Source organism: Malania oleifera, chromosome 4 (assembly GCF_029873635.1).
Source record: "Malania oleifera isolate guangnan ecotype guangnan chromosome 4, ASM2987363v1, whole genome shotgun sequence".
NCBI lineage: Eukaryota > Viridiplantae > Streptophyta > Magnoliopsida > Santalales > Ximeniaceae > Malania > Malania oleifera.
In genome coordinates, this window is record NC_080420.1 from 32,032,660 (window position 1) to 32,053,897 (window position 21,238).

Genomic DNA, 21,238 nt, shown 5'->3' on the forward strand with positions numbered 1-21,238 from the left:
CCTTTTTTTTATAAAAAAAAATTATGAATATATTTACCTTTAATTAATTGCAGGAAATCTTTCCCTCTTTTTTTTGCCAAATGAAGAATATTTAATGCTCAAAATCTTTTCAATTTATTTCTTGATAATAATGAAACTGAAAGGAAGACTATTCAAAGAAAAGGACAAAAAGCATAAATAAAAAAAGCAAAAAACGCATGCGAGGGCATTTTAGTCAATTAGAATCTCAAGCAAACTGCTTCCTCGAAAGCACGAGGGCAGGACCGTAGTTTCACGAACAACCAGTGGCAAATATTTACGATACAGGCCCTCTGCCCTCAGTATAAATAGCCTCGCATCCTCGCACTCCCAACCACGAAAGCCTCCTGCCAGAAACATTGGTTACGTCTGCAAGTTTTCTCTCTTTTGAGGCCATAGAATTCTAGGGTTTCGATCTGTCGTCCTTCGTCATCCATTTTATTCTGTAGGTGAGTCTTCACGTCGTTGAATCTGTGTCGTCGTATTTGATTTAATCGCGTCGTTTGGTTTCTGATTTTTTGTTTATCGGTTAACGGGGTTTTTTGCAAGAAGATCGGACGAGCCTATTGGGCGATTGTTTTTCAAACGGGATTCTGATTTCTGTAAGTTTTTGTTTCTGATTTAGTCTTTGATCGATCGTTTTTTTATCATGCGCAAGCGTTTTCATCTGAATGATATGAGTTTATTCATTAAATTTGTGCTTTTGTTTTATTGTTTGTTGTTTCCGATGCTCTTAAATTTGTAGTTTCGATGCGAGGATTATCATGGAATTAGCTGTTTGCATTTGTGCATGATTTCTTTTTCTGTTATGGGTTCTCTTTTTGCTTGAGTTATGCTGATTCTTGTGCAAACAGGAGCAGATGTTACATCTTGTATTTCGATTTGAATTAAAAGCTAATTTCGTTCCTCATTTAATATTTATATATTCCATCTAAAGTAATTTTATTAACTTTATTTTTTTTATCCAGACGATATATATATATATATATATATATATATATATATATATATATGTATGTTCCAATTACTAAAATTGAGCCGGTGAAAAATATTTGTAGGAATATTTGTCTCTTGAAATTATTGTTTTAAGTTGCGAATGGATGTTAGGCCAAGGCCAAAAAAGGATTTTCTTTATGCTTTTCACGAAAATTTATTTACAAAAATGCATGATTTGTTTTTCATTAGATTTTCTGGGAAACAGTCCTGTCAAGAAGGCTTGCATGTTTTGGGGATTTTAGGGTCTCTTTCCAAAAGCACTAATTTCATTTGGTAGCATGGGATTTGAGCCTGGATTCAAATTTTGTTGATTTGGACAAAAAAATTTTATTGAGTTTTTATAGATATAAAATAAAATTAGTTTTACCTAATTCAACATATGGTTTGAACTTGATGCTCCAATATGTGCACGAGAATTCAGTGGATCAAATCCACTTGGAATGGCATGACCTTTGGAGCTATCAGGAGGCAGTCACATGTATTTTGGATGCTGGTTGCCCTATGGCCTAGCTTTCAGTCCAAAATAAAGGCTTTCCCTTAAAACATTAAAAGTGGTCGGTCTAGAAAAGCACTAATTGCATTTGGCAGTATGGATTTTGAGCTTGGATCTAAATTGTGCTGAATTTGACCGAAAAATTGTATTGAGTTTTTATGGATAGAAAAATTGAGTGTACTCATAACATATGGCTTGAACTTGATTTCCCAAGTGCATTGCAATCCTTTGTATGCAGAGGCCCAAATTCACATGAGATTGCTTCCTGAACTTTGAAGAGCTCAGGAGACACATTCACTATGTCTTGTGGAGCTCTTTGCCCTATGTATGTTCTAGCCTTGTAGTCAAATATAAAGGCTTCTTGTTTACCTTTATAAAAACAATATATATATATATATATATATTTATTTATTTATTTTGTGCTTATCATTTGAATCAAATCAAAGACATAAGCATTTAGAATAAAATGGGCATTGAAGCGCAACATGACTTTGTAATTACTTGCTGTTGCATATGTTTGGTGAAAATGTTACCTAGAACACCGAACAATTCAGTCCATGGAATGGCAATTGATTAAAATGCGATAAGTTTGGGGTATACTTATATGGACATGTTGGGGAAAAATGTCTAATGGTACTAGTTCATTTTGGTGATGATATTGTAGTGTTTCTAAATCTATAAGATATTTTCTTTTCGAAATAGATTAATAATGACTGAAAATGGAATTATAATGCAATAATTGGCCACTTTTATATTTGTAAAATAGAATGTTAAAAATATTAAGTTAAACTTTTGATTGTTGGAGATACCATTCCGAAATGAAAATGTACTTGTGGTTCATTACGGTCTTCACTTTTTATGGTAAAATGTGAATTTTTATTTGTGTTTAACTTCAAATTCTACTACATTTTTATCTGCATATAGGCAAATTTGCATTCATGTATCTCTATAATTTATGCGTTGTGTATGACATAAGATTGTCTTTTGAGTGTACTAACCGTTTAATTTCATCTTTTATTTTTGTTGTGACTTGTTCCAACATGAAATAATTATATTTAGAATGTTTATGGAGAACACCAATCTTTTACATAAAGTTATTGGCTTCTTTCTTGTCTTTGTCCCACCGCATTGCTGTATAAGCTACCCAACTTTTATGTAGTAGCTTGCTTATTAAGTCTCAGCATGCGGTGTAATTGTTCTTACATATAATTGGATTTTCAACTTTTGCTGCCATCTCAAACAATTGACTTCTAATGTTCATTTTTTTGTTTGATAGACCAATACAGGCTAGACTGAATGTTCTAATGGAGTCCAAAGGTGGGAAAAAGAAGTCCAGTAGTAGTAAATCTTTATTCTACGAAGCTCCTCTTGGCTACAGCATTGAAGACGTTCGACCAAACGGTGGAATCAAGAAGTACAGATCGGCTGCTTACTCCAACGTAAGTTTTGATATAGTGGTACAATTATTTTTCTAGGAATGCTGATAATTGGTGATGATGATGATGATGATGATTCAACACTGCTTAACTTCTTGCTTCCATGCTTTTGTTTATGTGTGCAGTGCGCTCGCAAACCATCCTGATATTCCTTAAGTTGTGGATCTGACCATTTGATGTGGTCTTTTGTTTTCTTGTTTTAAGTATTTTGTTGTCGCTTAGTTCAACTCCTTTTCTTCTTCAATCAACCTCAACTCTTGCTGTCTCTCTTAGCGGTTCTATAATTTTCATTCTGTCAATATGGCATTGGCTGTCTCTGCAATTGGTTTTGAAGGTTACGAAAAGAGGCTAGAGATAACATTTTTTGAGCCAGGCATATTTTCTGATCCCGCAGGGAAGGGTCTTCGATCTCTGTCCAAAGCCCAGTTGGATGAGATTCTGAATCCAGCTGAGTGCACAATAGTTGCATCTCTGTCAAATGACCATGTCGATTCTTATGTTCTATCTGAGTCTAGCCTCTTTGTTTACCCTTACAAGATCATTATCAAAACCTGTGGGACAACCAAATTGCTCAAGTCTATTCCACCAATTCTGAAATTGGCCAACACCCTTTCCCTTGCTGTAAAATCTGTGAGGTACACTCGTGGGAGCTTCAACTTCCCTGGAGCTCAGTCATACCCTCATCGTAGCTTTTTGGAAGAAATTGCTGTCCTTGATAGCTATTTTGGGGAGCTCGGTTCAGGTGCAAAGGCTTTTGTGATGGGCAGCTATGATGGACAACAGAAATGGCATGTGTATTCTGCTTCTGCTGAGTCGATGGGATCTGGTTTTCCTGTTTACACATTGGAGATGTGCATGAATGGTCTGGACAAAGAGAGGTCGTCTGTTTTTTACAAAACAAAGTCGAGCTCTGCTGCTGTGATGACTAATGATTCTGGCATAAGAAAGATTCTTCCAGATTCTGCAATATGTGACTTTGAGTTTGATCCATGTGGGTACTCCATGAACTCTATTGAAGGAGCTGCAATTTCCACCATTCATGTCACCCCTGAAGATGGTTTCAGTTATGCAAGCTTTGAATCAGTGGGGTATGATCCTAAGGATATGGATATGAACGAGATGGTTGAGAGGGTGTTGGCCTGTTTTGAACCAGACGAGTTCTCCGTTGCCGTCCATGCTGATGTTGCTGGTAAGTTACTGGAGCAGAAGTGTTCTGTGGTTGCAGGGGGCTACTGTTGCAGGGAGATGAACATTGAAGATCTTGAAATGGGAGGTTCTGTCATCTACCAGAAGTTTGCCAAGACCACAGGATGTGTGCCGCGTGGCTCTCCTAGATCAATTCTGAAATGCTGCTGGAAAGAGGAAGAAGAAGAAAAGGAGTAAAGTGTCTTGTGTCATGATAATTCGGTTTCTATCAAAATAAAATTGAATAAACACATCGGATATAAATCTGATGTTAGTAGTTGGTTTTAGTCTTCTGAAGATTTCAACATCTTTCTGGAGCGGTGTCTAATAAGTATCGATGTGTGTGTTTTTTTTCTCCCCCTTTGAGTCCTAAGCTATGAACCTTGTAATGGTGATTTCTGGGTCAGGACCAGAATGTTAAGTATGATTATGTTTGCTTAATATTATGTTGTGGTTTTATACTTCATTTTTTTCTTTTTTAATGTTTCTTGGTTTGGCATGCTTGTAGTAAGCGTTTTAGCAGTTCAATCGTTCTTAGCTATTTGCAAATTCTTGTATGGTTTTTTCGTTTTTTAGCAAAGACCACCCATTGCAGTAGCAGAGCAGATATATGGTAGATGTGAAGTATTAGCAATTATGAATTATAGTTTTACAGGGGACTCTTTATGCTTCTTTCCCGAAGCGTGGCGCATGTAATTAATATCGAGTGCAGGGCTTTAGAAAGGGGAACAAATTGTGGAAGCTAAGTGGAGGCGGAGGAGGAAACTCAGTTTTGAAGGGAAGGGATGGGATGGGTGGGTGTGGGGTCCATTTTGAAAATTTCAGGAGAGCCCACTGCTGTGTGGCAGTGAGCCAGCGCTGGCGCTTTCAATTACTCTGGGCATCCCAGGCAATACCAAGGAATAAGGTTCCTTTCATACAAAACTACATCTGCTTCCAGAAATTACATCAAAAGACCCGGCGTACCCAGGAGTCATCATTAGCCATTCATAATTACATCAAAAACCTAGGCATCCCTAGGGGTCATTCAGACCATTCCACACATAACTAGATCAGCTGGACATCATTTGGTACTAACTTAGCACATACATCTCAAATTTGTTAAAAACAGCCATATAAATGTGCCTTTGAATTACTTTAACAAGCTCTTGAATTACTTTAACAAGCTCAAGAGGTGAAATAGCTTGTCCCTCAAATCTGTTTCTGTTCCTAAAATGCCATATAAAGTACACTGTTGCAGCCAAACCTATTTTCTTCCCAGCAGATTTTAGGTTGTTGCCTTTGGCCCTCCTTATGCATCCATTTGACAGCAGCCTTTATGGTTGTCATGCTCTTCTTCAATCCCAGCCATCCCTTTATGATCTTCCAAACCTCATTTGAAATTTACATTTGAAGAAAAGGTGTTCCATGGTTTCTGTTTCAGCTTTGCAGAAGATACATCTCAGATCAGTTTCTACCCCTACCAGCTTATCACACGTAGGGAGTCTTCCCTTCACTGCCAGCCAAAGACAGAAAGCTTGTTTTGGCTGAGTTCCATTACCACACTTTCCTAGTCCGGGGAATTTTATGTTTATTTGCTCTTCAAAATTCATAACATATGTGGGAATTATATTCCCACTCTTCCAGCAGCTCAGCAGCTCTTCCCACACCCCCAGATTTTTCCACCAGCTGGTCTCGGATCTCCATCAGTTTCTTGAACAGGTGTGGGAGTCCTCCTTAGCTGTAACCTCCCATGTGCTGCTATTGTTTAAGTAATTATGGTGAATCCACTTAGCCCATAGGGTGTCTTTTTTGGCGTGGATGTTCCATAGGGCTCTAGTCAACAATGCCTTGTTCCAGGAGTTCAAATCAACAACGCCCAATCCACCCTCATCTTTTGGAAGACAAACATCCTGCCATGCCACCAGTGGTTTCCTTCTTCCTCCCCACAAGAAGATCCTACATAGCTTAAGAATCTGATTTAGTACATTTAAGGGGATGGGAAAGATGGCAAGCCAAAAGCATTCCACCCCTTGAATGACTGAATTAATAATCTCCAGTTTCCCTGCATATGAAAGTGTATTTCCTGGCCATTCCACCCCTTGGTCAATTGGTGGATGACGGGTTACAGCGCTGGGTCGTCATTTGTTGCCCGTGGCTCAGCTCAATGGTGTCGGTCTGAAGAAAAATGTAGGGAGACTGTGGTGAAAGGGACAAGTTGGCCGTCTTGACCAGCCCAGAGGTGGAAAAAATGGCTATGAGCGCAGTGGGAAGTGCAAGGAAAAGCAGTGGCAAAACCATGTGGGCTTTTGTCCGAGCCCCACCCCAAAATCTTGGTTCTTTTTTCTTTGTTGATTTTTTGGGATAAAAGACAGACATTCTTTAAAGATTGGTGACAAATTAGGGACCATTCTTTAAAGATTTAGTCAGTATAACTCCTTTTGTGGATCACTGTTGTTGTAACTTCACGTGGCCAATACCTTAGATGAGATGAGTAGTCCTTGAGCAGTAAGAGTTCATTTGCTAGGTTAAAATAAACAAAAATGTGGATGGTGCTTTTATGACCTTAAAGGACATCTTAAAGCCATTAGGGTTCAGGCTTGGGTTTCGAATTTAGAAGGTTGATGTACCTTGCAAGACCCATTAAGCACCTTGATTTATGCACCTCATCAATCTCTCTCTCTCTCTCTCTCTCTCTCTACAAATTGTAATAAAGAGAATTCTTAAAATGAACCAACGATTTAAAGCAAAAAACTGCTATAATTTAATAAAGTAATAAAGCAACTTTTTATTGATTAAGCAAAACAAGAATCTTATAATATGTAGAGGGAGCAAGCTAATTGAGTTGGTCATGAGGTGGAATAAACAGATCAATAATATAGAAACAAAACCTGTCACGAACACCTTCTACTATTTGGATTGCGGATTCGGATTTGGGCTTGAATTTAAGTGCTAAGTTGGCTGCTTATCCCATTTGGAATTGGGAGAAAAATCGATCTAATGTATTATCTATCCTCTGAGTGAATGGAAGATCAAATTAAACTTGACTGCATGCACTTGCCTATGAGATAATACTTGACTAACTAATATATGAGACAATTATATGCTTACTTGCCTCAACATTCTCATTTGCTCACAGAAGTTTTTAATGTCGTGCAAGCTTTTATACTTGGTCAAATCAAATTAAAGACATAACCTTCATTATTATCCTCCAATATTGATGTTTTTCTTCAATATTCTATATTCCCTCGGCTACTATAATCTCAAAACCTTTATATCCTCCTATGTTTGAAGAAATCTTAGATTTTTTATTTATATTGGATTTGGATTGAATATAGTATAAAATTGTGCTGAAATTTGTCAAATTCATCCATATCTAGGGGTGAGTATAATTCCGTTAAAATCGAATTAACCAAAATAATCGAGTAAATTTGATCGGTTTGGTTAAAAATTTATTCGGTTCGGTACAGTTTTCATTTTCGTCGAATTTTATATTTTGGCTTTCAGTTTAGTTTTTGGGTTTGATTTTTTCGGTTGTATAAATTAATAATAAATAATTATATTATATATATATATATTAATATATTGTATATATTATATATATACAAAAATTTTATTTATTTGTTATATATTATATATATATATGTTAAAATTATATATATTATTTATATTTCATATATAATAAAAATTTATATTATATATATATATATATATTAAAATATTAAATCTATTAAAAATGGTTAACCGATATAACCGAAATTTGGTTCGGTCGATTTTGAGTTCGATTAAATATGAAATTTTGGTCGGTTCGGTTAATGATATTTTTTAACCAAAATTTCTTAATTAATTCGATTAATTAACCTAATTCACCGAACCAACCGAATGCTCTTCCCAACTCATATCCAAAATCCATATACTCCTCTTTTTCAAGACTCTTGATGATCATACTTATGTTCCAATGGAGCTCTTCCAAGGACTCGGACTCTATAAGTTTTTGGGGGAAGAAAATTAGCAACAAATTGAATTAGCTGCGGTAAATGGATGGGAAAAGAAAAGCTAAAGGTGTCATCTAGTAGCAGACACACCAGTTTATAATTAGTCCTTGATCTATGATATATTTGCACTGAGATCCCTAGAAAAAAATGTAGGATTTATATCCCAAAGGATATGTCCCACATGAATGATGTGGGTCCCACATATAGGGAATGTGTCCCATATGATAAGGATATGAATTAATGGTTGTATGGGTTAACTAAAATGTTAGCTTATTTAATATGAGAAATTAATGATGGAAGTTTGAAGAGATTCTTATACATAAATACTATAGATATATATGCATATAATATATATATATATATATAAAATATATTAGCTACTATTATGAGATGTAGCTATAAGGGCATGCTATACATCAAGTTAAGCTCTAAGGGGTTAGCTACATGATGATGTTAGCTGTAAAGAAAAGATAGGAAGAAATGAATTGTTCTCTCTCTACCTCTACTTCTCTAATCATCATGAGATCCCATAAATCTGGTGAAGGAAGGAAAGAGAAAGAGGAGAAGTGGGAGAAACGATTTCTTCGGATTCTCTGGGTGTTCTTCTCGAAGGGTTAGCTATATGGTGGTGTTAGCTGTAAAGAAAAGATAGGAAGAAAGGAATTATTCTCTCTGTGTCTCTACTTCTCTAATCATCAGGAGATCCCATAGATCTGGTGAAAGAAGAAAAGAGAAAGAGGAGAAGTGGGAGAAACGATTTCTTCGGATTCTCTGGGTGTTCTTCTCGATAGGGGTTCGATATGGCCGGTATGTAAAGTTTACAGTTTATGATTTATTTATTTTTCGCATAAAGTAATTGATGTGAAGTTCATGATAATTGAAGATCATTGGCTGCAATATATTTATGAAAGTTTTCTTACAAAAAAATGAATTTGTATAGCGGCCAAAACAAAATGTTTATACTTGACTCGGTGAACTTTTAAGAATTATGAGGAATGTAGCTTATTAACATCGTCCCAATGATTTAGCAGCACTTGCTTCCTCTTGTTTTGTCTATGTGGAATAGAGTTCATTAATTGAAAATATTATGGAAATAAGATTAGGATTGTTCAAAAATATTTGAGAATTTTAAATTCGATCCCAGCAAAATCGAAAATTCGGCTAACCAGTTCGTTCGATTCGGTTTTGGCTCATGTTTTTTATGATTTTCGATTTTCGATTCGGTTTCAATTTCTATGTTCATGAACTGACAACCTAAACCAAATCAATATATGTATTTATTTATAATATATATTATTTATAATATACATAATCTATATAATAATTTATATAATATATCTTAAAGTTACAAAATAGAATGCACTAAATATTTTATGGGTGTTGATTTATATAAATAAAGTGTAAATGCACACACAAAATCAAAATCCAAGTAAAATATCTCATTTTTCTTTTAAAAAATCATAATGATTTAAAAATCGATCCAGATCGAACAACCAAACCGACCCTTCAGTTAATCGGACCATTAGTTAACCGAAGGGTTCAATTCGGTTTTGGTTCATAAAAATACTGAACTGAAACTTTTGGTTTTGGTTTGGTTCAAGTAACTGAACCATGAACACCCCTAATCTAAATATATGAAGGCAATGAATTAGAGTTAAATTTCATACATTCCAATGTTTTTTTGTCTTAAAATTACACTTTTAGCCTTCATTTGAAGAAGACATGGCTTCTTCAGGTGAAGGATATGATAACATGTTTATTATTGGGTCAAGTTAAATTATACTATTATTAATTTGAGCTTCGATTGGCAAATCTAGTATGGAGTGAAAGGTTACACCACCTATAGGTTCCGCATATTATCTCAATCCTATTCCACAACTTGTACTTATTTTTCCTAAATTTGCTCTATTCAAATTATTAGTTCGGTGGATCACATACAGTGTTACAGATTGTGGAGTTTGATGGTACTTTTAGTTTTGATGTTAATTTTTAATACGACAATAAATTATTAGCAAAAAATCAAATGATTATGTTAAAATAATTAAAAATGGGAATAAAAAATAAATTTAAATTTAAATTTTTATGAAAAATAATATTTGCGAACATGGATTTCAAATCTTAAATTTGAATAAATTTCAATATAATTTTCTTTTATCTATATCCATGGTTTCTCCGAGCATCAAATATATGTACATAAATTCAAATCTAACATATGAATTCATACTCCTAAATGCAGGGTAAGGGTATGACATAGGACTTGGTAGATTTTTGAGGTATTTAATAAAATTATTTTGGATGATATTGATAATATTGGTAAATAATTTAACATTTTCCATTTAAAACAGTGAATATATATATATATAGAGTATGTCTCTTCCATCATTTTTGAAAGGCACTAGACGCTGAGGACTCTCTCGTAATAGTTAAGAAATAAAATAATTTGATTTCTTGTAATCAAATTGTGGCTGTAGTTTAGTGGTAAGAATTCTATGTTGTGGCCGTAGAGACCTGGGCTCGAATCCCAGCAGCCACATTTCTTGTTATGGTAATTTTATAGCTCACGACAATTCATTTTTGTTATTTTGTATATGGGCGCAACAGTACAAAATAAATAAATAAACTAAAAATTTGAATTTTTTTCTTTTTCATTTTAGCTACATTGAAACAAATTTTATTTTATAGTATTTGTTATATAAAAAAATAATACCACAAACAAATAAATTTTTTTTCCCAATTTTTTTCTTTTCTCCAATAAAATCTTGGGCAAAAGATACTCATTTATCCTGACATTTGGAAAAAAGACAAAAACCTCCCCTGAAACTTTAAAATTTTCATTGGTCTCCCTTGAAGTTTTAAAAATATCACAACCTTCTCTAAAGTTTACAAAAAATATGCAAACTTGCCCTCAAATGACTTGTCTTTTAGCAAAATATAAGGTGAGATTTCTGTCTTTTTTGAAAATATTGGGAGAAGTCTTGGAATTCCTGAGAGGGATCTATGGAACTTTTGAAACCTCAAGAGAGGTCCCTGTCTTTTTGTCAAATCTTAGGGGAGGATAGTGTGATGACCCAAATATATATATATATATATATATATATATATATATATATATATATAAAATTAAAGTACAATAATAATAAAATATTAAAAATGGTCATTAAGTTAATATTAATACAGAAGTGTTTTTCTGTAGGATTCTTAATTCCATATTTGATGCCTAAGAAAGATCTTAACTTAGCAAGTGCTCAGAGACCATTGCGGCTCAGTCGCTCCCTGGAGGTCGGTTTGGTCAAAATAGAATTTCATAGGATAAACAGGATAGACACTGTTTGTACACGTAAATAAGTATATATACATAAAATAGTGTTTTGACAGACATAATTTGTAAAAATATATAATAAGATGATAATAATATAGGTATTATATGTGGGGCCCACAAGACTATGTCTGGTCCACATGAGTCCCGGAGCCAAAAGACACTGTTTATATACGTAAATAAGTACATAAAATAATATTTTGACTGGTATAATTTATAGAAATATATGATAAAATAATAATAATATAGGTATCCTATGCGGGGCCCACAAGACTGTGTGGGGCCCACATGAGTCCCGAAGCCGTATGGAGGTTTACACGAGTCTCAAAGTTATGTAAGATGCATAAAATCGTATAAGAATTATTCGAGTTACATAGGATCCATTTGGGTCTCGAAATTGTGTGGGGCCCACAAGACCGTGTGGGGCTCACATAAGTTTCAAAATTTAAATTTAATTCTTATTCAAAAATAAATAATAAAATAAATAAATACTAAAAATAGTTTAAAAGTAATAACAATGATAATAATGATTAAGAAAAATAATAAAATAATAAAATAATTAATTAACTAATTGATTAATTAATTAGGTAAGTAGTTAATTAAAAAATTATTTAATGGGAATGGCTGCAAGCACTCCCACATGGCCTCCATCCCCATCTCATACTCAACCCATACCTTGCCCATTCTTTAATTTTAAAAAAATTATAATTTCACCAATCTCCCCACACTTTTATAAATTCCATTTCTTTCCCAAAATTTTTCTATAAATAGGGAGCTCTCAACCTTCATTTTTCACAACAATTTTCTAAGGAAGAAAATGATTAGTGAGTGAAAGAATTTGTGTTGGAGAGAGAATTTTGAGTAAGTTCTCACTCACCCACTCTTTCCGATCTCATTTCTTAAAGATAGTTATTGTGTTCATAACACACGGTAAAAGAAAAAGGTAAGTAAATTTTGATTATGTTAGTTTTTTTTTTTATTTAAAATTCATACCCGAGTTTATTTTATAACTAAATTTCAATTATGTTAATTAGTTCCACAAAATTTCCATGAGTTTATTTTTACGCGTATTTGATTATACCAGTTCTATCTTTAATATACTTGCATATATTTTTGGGTTAAAAAATGTTCTAATCCCCTCGGGTAAATTTTCAGCATTTCTTTTTATTCAAAAATAAAATTATATATATTTTTAACACAAAAAATTGTGTGGCATGAGTTTATTTTTACGTTACATTTTTTATGTAAATATGAGTAAAGATGAGATTTTCACGATATTATTTTAAATTGCATAAATTATAATAAGATGATTTTAAAATCCCTTATGACAATGAAAGTTCAAAGTTACAGATGCTCGGTACTGCAGCTTAAAGTTTATACGGATTAGAGTGCACCCATACTGTTTATAGAGTGATTATTTATGTTAGTGGATTTCTCCTGAGTGCACACCTAGTTCCGGACCAAGACTTAATAAGGAAAATTTCACTTAAAGTTTACGTACGTTGATTTAGTTTGGTCGGCCAGCCAGCTAAGTCCAGTTTTCGGACCGTACAACCCAGTCATGGGGGTAAACAAACAGACATAAGGGTGGTTTTTATAATATATGTTTATACATAGTTAATTACGTGTACAAAGTTACTGATGATTTGAAGGAAAAGTGTAAGTTTACATGAAAATGATCATTCTAGTGCTTAAATGATGATCTAAAGAAAACGTATAAGGAAAATATATATATATATATATATATATATATTTATCATTAAATATTTATACAGTTTTAAAGTTAAAAGTTTAATTTAACAGTTATAGTATATGATTATAAAATTTTACTGTTACAGTTGATGGTAAAAGTTTTATACAGAAATTTTTAAATTTATATTTATTCTAGAGACAGTTTTGAAGTTATAATATTAAGTATTGTTTTACGAAATTTTTTTAAAAAAACTCATTTTGGCCACACACTAATAATAATCTTATTTACTTACTAAGCGTCGTCTCACTCCAATCATATTTTTATTTTAGATAACTCTGAAGAGCATGTTGGAAATCAGGCTTAGCAAGCTTGCGGGTGAGGATAGAAAAATAAAGATTTGTTTAGATATATTAGTATGATGTCAGATATTTATGCTTGTATAATTTTTCTTCTTTGAAATAAATTATTGTAATATGGATAATTAGTGCTCTGGTTTAATAAAAATTGAGTTTATTTGCTTCCACTGTAAATCAATAGTAAAAAGTTAATATCCCAGACCCCTCGGGGTTGGGGTGTTACAGATAGTGTATTTTACCCTTAAACCTTTACTCGTTTAAAAAAGAAAATATATTATCATCATAAAGTGAATGACCATATAAAATTTTTATTAATTCCAAATATGTAATAAATAAGAATTTAATGATTAAATAAACGAATTTTAAAGAATAATAATTTAAAATATAATTAAAATTTGAATTTTTTTCTTTTTCATTTTAGCTACATTGAAACAAATTTTATTTTATAGTATTTGTTATATAAAAAAATAATACAACAAACAAATAATTTTTTTTTTCCCAATTTTTTTCTTTTCTCCAATAATCTTGGGCAAAAGACACTCACTTCTCTTGAGATTTGGAAAAAAGACAAAGACCTCCACAGAAGCTTTAAAATTTTCATTGGTCTCCCTCGAGGTTTTAAAAATATCGAAGTCTTCCCTAAAGTTTAGCAAAAAGATACAATTCTGCCCTCAAATGACTTGTCTTTTAACAAAATACAAGGTGAGATTTTGTCTTTTTAGAAAATATTAGGAGAAGTCTTGGAATTCTTAAAATGTGAGAGGTCTATGGAACTTTTGAAACTTGGAGAGGTCCCTGTCTTTTTGTCAAATTTTAGGAGAGGATAGTGTCTTTTATCCTTAAACCTTTGCTTGTTTAAAAAAGAAAATATATTATCATCATAAAGTGAATGACAATATAAAATTTTTATTAATTCCAAATATGTAATAAATAAGAATTTAATGATTATTCCAAAATTTCCTTTTAAGTATTGAACCGAACCATTTAAACATTTTCATGAGAGGTTTTCTTTTAAATTACTACATTTTCATACACTATATAAGCAATTACCACCCACGTGGATTTATGAATCAAATGAAACCTTCATGTCACATTCGATTTATGTAATGAAATGAAATGAGAACAAAACTGTTGGAATTGGTGTGATCCTAAAAGGGGAGGAGGGTGAATTGAGTTTTAAAACATTTTGGCTAAATTTAGCATTTACGCCGATTCACCACATATCATATCTCATTCAATGTACATGCGTGTATGTAAAATAATTTTAACAATGAAAGTAAACATATATGTGTACAATATATCTTATTTAAATCAAATGTGTGTATACAAATAATTATGACATTAAATAAACATTCATACACATGCTGAAATTAAAGTGCAGGAATTTAAATAAGATAGAGAGAATGAGTGACACACAGATTTGTTATCAAGGTTTGGCCAAACTAGTTTACGTCCCCACCTTGAGCATACCTCTTAAGGATTCCACTAACCCTGCTCACTTAAATGGGCGGAGCAGAAGCCGTTACAACCTCTCCTTATAAGGCGAGGTAAATGCCAGCTCAATTATAAGGCTGAACCCAACTTGTCTCCTTTAAGGGGCGGAGACTCCCCAGTTCAATTTTCGGGCTGAACTGAACTGGTCTCACTTACGAGATTAAGACTCCCTAGTTCAATTCCGGGGTTGAATCCAACCGATACATAAAAATCATTTTTATACATAAAAATGCTTGTGAAACATACAAGCAGAAATGTACACTTTAAAACTCAAATACATACACTCGAATATGATATGAAGTATATGTTCGGTGGAGTAAGGGTGTTTTTCAAAATAATATTTCAACCTTTGAAAATAATTTGTATGATGAACACTCAAAGGTTTTGACCCTAACAAAAATATTCTCCCTTAAACGTTTTTCACGAAATCATATGCAGAGAACCAAGATTTACTCTCAAGAATGATTTTAAAACAATGAACGAAATAATGAGAGTACAATACTTTTGATGAAGTATATGCCCTAAATAAAAACTCTCTTTCGAAAATGATTTTCCAAGTGAATGAATGAATGAAAGAGATTTTGAGAGAGTATGAAAAATTTTCCCCAATGAAAGATTTTTGCAATGAAAAATTAGTTTGGGAGAAATTTGATAAGAATTAGCCCAAAAGATTAGAGAGAAAAATTTGACTAATCGAAGTTGCTAATCTAAGCAAATGAAAGGGTATTTATAATTTTTCTGAAAAATATGACCGTTGGGGACACGAAGGTCATTTTGGAAAAAAGATTAATGATGTTTAATTAAAATTAACCTCTATTAATCGGGGTAAACAATTGGCAACTTGAGAGGTTCGGTCGCCCGACACTTAGGGTTGATCGCCCGAACACTCACAACAGCTCACGGGAAACTTTCCAGTTTGGTCGACTGTGGCCAATGGCTAGTCAGCTGAGCCAGGCGATTTCCCAAAAGCTTGGTGGTTTTGGTTGCCTGGTTAGGGGTTTGGTTTGTCGAGATGAGATATTCGGTCGACCGAGGATATTTTGAATTGATAGTTTGATTGGCCAGGGCAGGTAGAAAAAGTCAACTTTAAGGTTCGGTTGACCGTGAAAGAGTAGTTCAAATTTGGGTCGGTTGCCCGAGCCATGTAACGCCCCAAACCCGTCAAGTGGGGCCCGAAGGTTACGTGTTTTATTTACCTGTTTCTGATACCAGAGTCTATCTATAAATCCCACATAAAACAATAGCATCTATCTGTTCATATTACATCCCAGTATTTAAAACATAAACTATACATAATTTTTCTTACATTCACCCCAAAATTTACCAAAAATACTACCTTGCCCAAAGCTCTAAGCTCAATCACCTAATGGACCTCAAAATATAATCATTTGCTAGGGTGAGACACATCTCAGTAAGGAAGAATATATCATAACAGTGTGTGATAGAAAGTTTAATAAATACAAAATATAATCATTTGCTATTCATCATCAGTAGAGGAAGCACATACAAATCACACCCACACATACATAATTATTTTTAGTGATAATTCCTGAGAATAGGGAAGATTACCTGCCTATACAAGTAGCTTCCCTCTACTCTAATACCAATACCAGGGCACTCACCTAACTTAGTAAGCCCTCGGGTTATGTGTTTAGGCAAAGTCTCCGAGAATAGGGAAGATTACCCGCCCATACAAGTAGTTTCCCTCTGCTCTGGCACCAGATTGAAAAATTACAAGAGCACTCGCTTTTCTTAACAAACCCTTAGGCGGAGAGTTTTACTTTACCATAAATACTATGTAATTAAGTTCACACATATACATTATAAACCATTTCATTGAGATTCATGTATACGCATAACCACACACATCCACATAGCCCGTATCCACACAGGAACACTGTCCACAGAAGCCTCACATCCACATAGGAAATATCGTCCACACAGGACTCACATCCATATAGGATACATAACATGGCCCACACAGGCGCCATCATCCACACAGGATATAACATGGCCCACACAGACACCACTATTCACCAGTATCCAATCCCCATGACCTACCCGTAGTATATCAGTAGAACAACCTCCTCAGGCCTGCCAATGTTCTACCCTAATATATATTGACAATATAACGAACTCCTCAGGCTTGCCAACGTTATATCGTGATTATATCTAGGTAATATAACAAACTCCTCAGACTTGCCAACATTATATTGTGATACACATGAATAACCACAGATAATGACCCATTCTCACACATCGAAGTATTCATCACACAGTAATCACAAGTAGCCAGTATTCGCAACCAATCTATGCTCACAAATAAACTGTAACCACAATAAGTCAATATTCACAAGCAGTCAGTATTTATCACCAATCAGTAATCACAACAACCAGTATTCTCAACGAGTTAATTTATAAAGTTATATTCATGCCACACAATTTTTTCCTATATATAATATATATCAAAAATCATAATTTTGCAAATGCCTAAATGTTCAAAAAATCATACCTGAGTATATAAATTTATATAACCGAATTTAACTGGTTCAAACTTAATAAAACTTGCTATAATTAATTCCTCTTACTTGTTTTCTAAAGAAATCGCTTGAAATCAATAGGAAACTCGAAACCCTAGGCTTCAAACCAGCCGACGAATGGAAACCGACGAGCTATAACACGAACCTTACATCCGAGAGCGATCACGAACCCCCGAATAAGCTTAGAAATGTTTGAATTGCCCTAAAATCCCCAAGACCCGAAACCCTAGTGGAGAGAGTGAAGGAGAAAAAGATCTTTCTAAAAAAAATGAACTAGAATCTATTTGTAATGATGTTGTCTCGCAGAAAACTGTCCATGATTTTCCTGCACTTGAGAAAACCATCGAAGGTTTGGTTCTTAAAATACCCGTTGAAGAGAAAACTGTCGACGAGTTTTCTGAGAGATCCTCAAACCGTCGATGGTTTGGTGCTGATCCAAACCATTTTCTTCTTTCTCTTATTTTTCATTTCCTTTATTTATTTCCCTTTTCTTTTACTCATTTTTATTTTATTTTTAGGGTTCGGGTTACTACAAGCCAAGTCGAAGATTTGACTTCCTCCTTGTTCGGTTGACCGAGGTATTTATAATGCCAAAGGTCGGTCGACCGAAGCTTAGTAAAACATTTTACTTTCAGCTTACAGTGTGTTCGATCGACTGAGCTGATTATATCTAGAGGGGTTTGGTCGATTGGGCTTTTAAATTAAGCCCAAAAATCTAATGTTGGTTGACCGAAGTCTTTATAAGCCCTAAATTGACCATAAAGTTACATTAAAACCTTTGTAAGATTTTATCCTGTTTTGAAAATGTTTCGTATGAAGTGTAGGTGCCTTAAGGTTAGTCTACAGTCATCAGAGCATTCAATCCATATCATGCAGATGCATGCATTATTACAGACCAATTAATAAAAACATAAATGCATATACAATAGAAAAATAAATGTCTTCGTCTTCCTTTTGCTTTTCAAGAATCCATGGAATGCACCAAAATGATGATAAGCTTGAAGTTCCTCCTGACATCCACTTCCCTTTATGTGTGTGTTTGAATTAAAGGCCTATTCACATACTATATATAGACATAAGAAACATGTTCTTTGTCAGCATCAAAGAACATGACTTCCACTTCCCTTTATGTGTGTGTTTGAATTAAAGACCTATTCACATACTATATATAGACATAAGAAACATGTTCTTTGTCAGCATCAAAATAGGGATTGGACTAAAAAAACCAACAGGAACAAAGCTTTTAAATAAATATAAAGAAATCAAGTGATTATATCCTATTTTATCAATTTCATTCACACAAATATTGATTAAACTATCACAGACATATAATATAGAAAACTATGTTCTAATAACTAATTTGAATTAACAAATAAATATGTTATTACTCTCTATAAATAATTAATAACTATAATTCTTTATGCCATTCAATTCACTCAATCTCAAAACAAGCAAAAGGGGGAGTGCTATCATCGAACCAACATTACTAATTTGCCTATTTTAGAAAGACACAACATTCTCAAATATGTGGAAATATAAATTTCGAGAATTGAATTTGAATTTATGTAAATTTGAACAAAATTCAACATAAAATTAAATTAGTTATTTTTTTGCTTAAATGCACAAAAATTCAGATTCAAAATTATAGAATAACAAATGTATAAAGTGCTGCAGAACAGAAAATGCTTCAAGGCATGTTACAATGTCGTTTTCCTTAAAATGTTATTTGCCCCCACTAAATCGATGTGTATTGAGTCAGCAAATATGTTTGTAAGATACAATGAAGTCCAGAATATAATCTAATATCAGTATGCGTTATACACAAACGAAAAACTGATCATAAACACCCTTAGATGAATTTGAACAAATTTTTGGAATTCTATTTGTACAGAAAACAAAACCCAGGATTGAAGAAATATAATTTGTGAAAGCCTTATGAGAGAAAAAGAAAAAGAGAATGATGGAACATTTCTATATTTTCATGGAGTAGAATGATTGAACATTTCTATATTTTCATGGAGTAAATTCTATCTTTAAATAGACAGAATTATGCCTTTTTCTGAAAAGTTACATCTGTTCAAATCTGTTTCATTAACAACCATTTGTGAAGCAAATTTCTGAAGTTGACTAGGCATCGACCTGGTTGCACCAGACGTTGACATGGTCGCGCCCTGGTCAAGCCTTGGTCGACATAGTTTGGAATATATTTAATTCTTTCTTCGTGTTTAGTAGACCTGGTCGCACTTCCAAGGTCTCCTAGTCACGCATTGGTTGAGACATTCTGAAAAATCAATTATTTTGACTGTTAGATTATTTATATGGCGTAGATCGCACTACTTGATCTTATAAAAAATATAAGATCAATTTAAGTCATCTAATCATGATCAACAGTCATGATATCGCAACGATGCAAGCGTACAAAGTGCAAAGTGTTTGTGCGCCAACTAAATGCGCCACTAGCGCCTTACAGCTCACGCCACGCGAACGTGCGCTCTTGCAGACGATGCATTAGAGTACACACTAGCACTATCTCTTAACCAAATTTAAAAGATTATTTCACCTTATCATTTATTAATGAATTTTCCTTTTCCACTCTTTTCAATGTGAGACAAACCCACGTAACATTAAATACTCCTTATGAATGCTTTAGAGAATTCATAAATGGAAGACTTTGAAAACCCATAAAATCGATTATTTTAAAAAATATTTCAACATTCCCCCACCATTTTCAAAATATAGATGCAAAATAATTTATTTAGATAAGAGAAAATTTATGCATAAATGAAGGTGTTTTTTAGAACTTGAACTTTCACTTAGTGAATACATATCAAAGTTAATTAGGATTACATAGTAGACGAACTTTAAACTAGCAGTCTTCTTTTGATTAACCGGATACATATCACACACAAATTATCAAATCTTTGGGTGTTACCAAAATTCGACGCATGGGTTGACCTTGCGTCTATATCCTAGTTTAATAAGTGTTATAGAGATAAATCCATTTCTCATAGGAAGCGACACCAATTCCAACACTCATATAAGTAGGTTTATCAAATGTACTCCTGTAATTAAAGTACCTCATAGAACCTGTTATAGTCCTATTAAGAGCTTAAACTCAACCTTCACCTTTTTCACATTACAGATACAAAGCACTATTTTCCTTGGGATGGATTATGTGACACATATACATTTTAGTGCTTCCAATCACTACATATGATGTACTTTGCTCATTGAACTCAAGAGCTTGAAAATTTCAAGTGTTGAGTCGAGTTTCCATCACTGATGACTATGGATTATAGATTTAAGTCCCATCTCCTTTGATGTTTTCTAGACCATGTCTCTTGCAAGTCCTTTTGTTAATGGATCAGCCAAATTTTGGCTTGATCTCACTAAATCTGTGGTAATTACACTATAAGTAATTAATTGCCTTACATAACTATGTCTTAGGCCAATATATCTGGATTTACCATTATATATATTACTATATATGCCCATGACAAAGTTGCCTCATAGTCACAATGTAAAGATATAGGTGGCATAGGCTTTGGCCAAAATGGAATTTCTAATAGCAAATTCCTAAGCCATTCTACCTCTTTGCTACAAGAAGCTAAAGCCAAAAATTCTGATGCCATAGTGGAATCTATTATAAGGCTTTACTTCTTTGAACTATAGGAGATAGCTCCTCCACTAAGGGTGAATATCCACCTACTGGTTGATGTATGATCATTACGATTAGT

The 21,238-nt window shown here is 33.5% G+C and overlaps 1 protein-coding gene and 1 non-coding gene across 4 annotated transcripts; both read left to right on the top strand.

Annotated features, from left to right (window-relative positions):
* The first annotated feature begins 349 nt into the window (after nucleotides 1–349).
* On the top strand, nucleotides 350–4,594 carry LOC131153077 (S-adenosylmethionine decarboxylase proenzyme). 3 transcript variants are annotated; one of them, XM_058105116.1, is made up of 4 exons: nucleotides 350–467; nucleotides 571–620; nucleotides 2,784–2,946; nucleotides 3,069–4,594. In XM_058105116.1, exon 4 carries the CDS (start codon nucleotides 3,244–3,246, stop codon nucleotides 4,324–4,326), a length of 1,083 nt encoding a protein of 360 aa, XP_057961099.1. In that variant the 5' UTR covers nucleotides 350–467; nucleotides 571–620; nucleotides 2,784–2,946; nucleotides 3,069–3,243; the 3' UTR covers nucleotides 4,327–4,594. The 3 variants fall into 3 exon arrangements, with proteins under 3 accessions (XP_057961099.1, XP_057961101.1, XP_057961100.1); XM_058105118.1 differs by having other exon boundaries at nucleotides 351–467; nucleotides 568–620; XM_058105117.1 differs by having other exon boundaries at nucleotides 351–463; nucleotides 568–620.
* A 5,969-nt stretch (nucleotides 4,595–10,563) lies between these two features.
* TRNAH-GUG (transfer RNA histidin (anticodon GUG)) lies at nucleotides 10,564–10,635 on the top strand. The gene has a single exon. It is a non-coding gene; the product is annotated as a tRNA-His (tRNA).
* Nucleotides 10,636–21,238: the final 10,603 nt, after the last annotated feature.

Excerpts from the sequence above, each read along its gene's own strand:
- LOC131153077 (XM_058105116.1), top strand. The coding sequence starts at position 3,244 with ATGGCATTGGCTGTCTCTGCAATTGGTTTTGAAGGTTACGAAAAGAGG.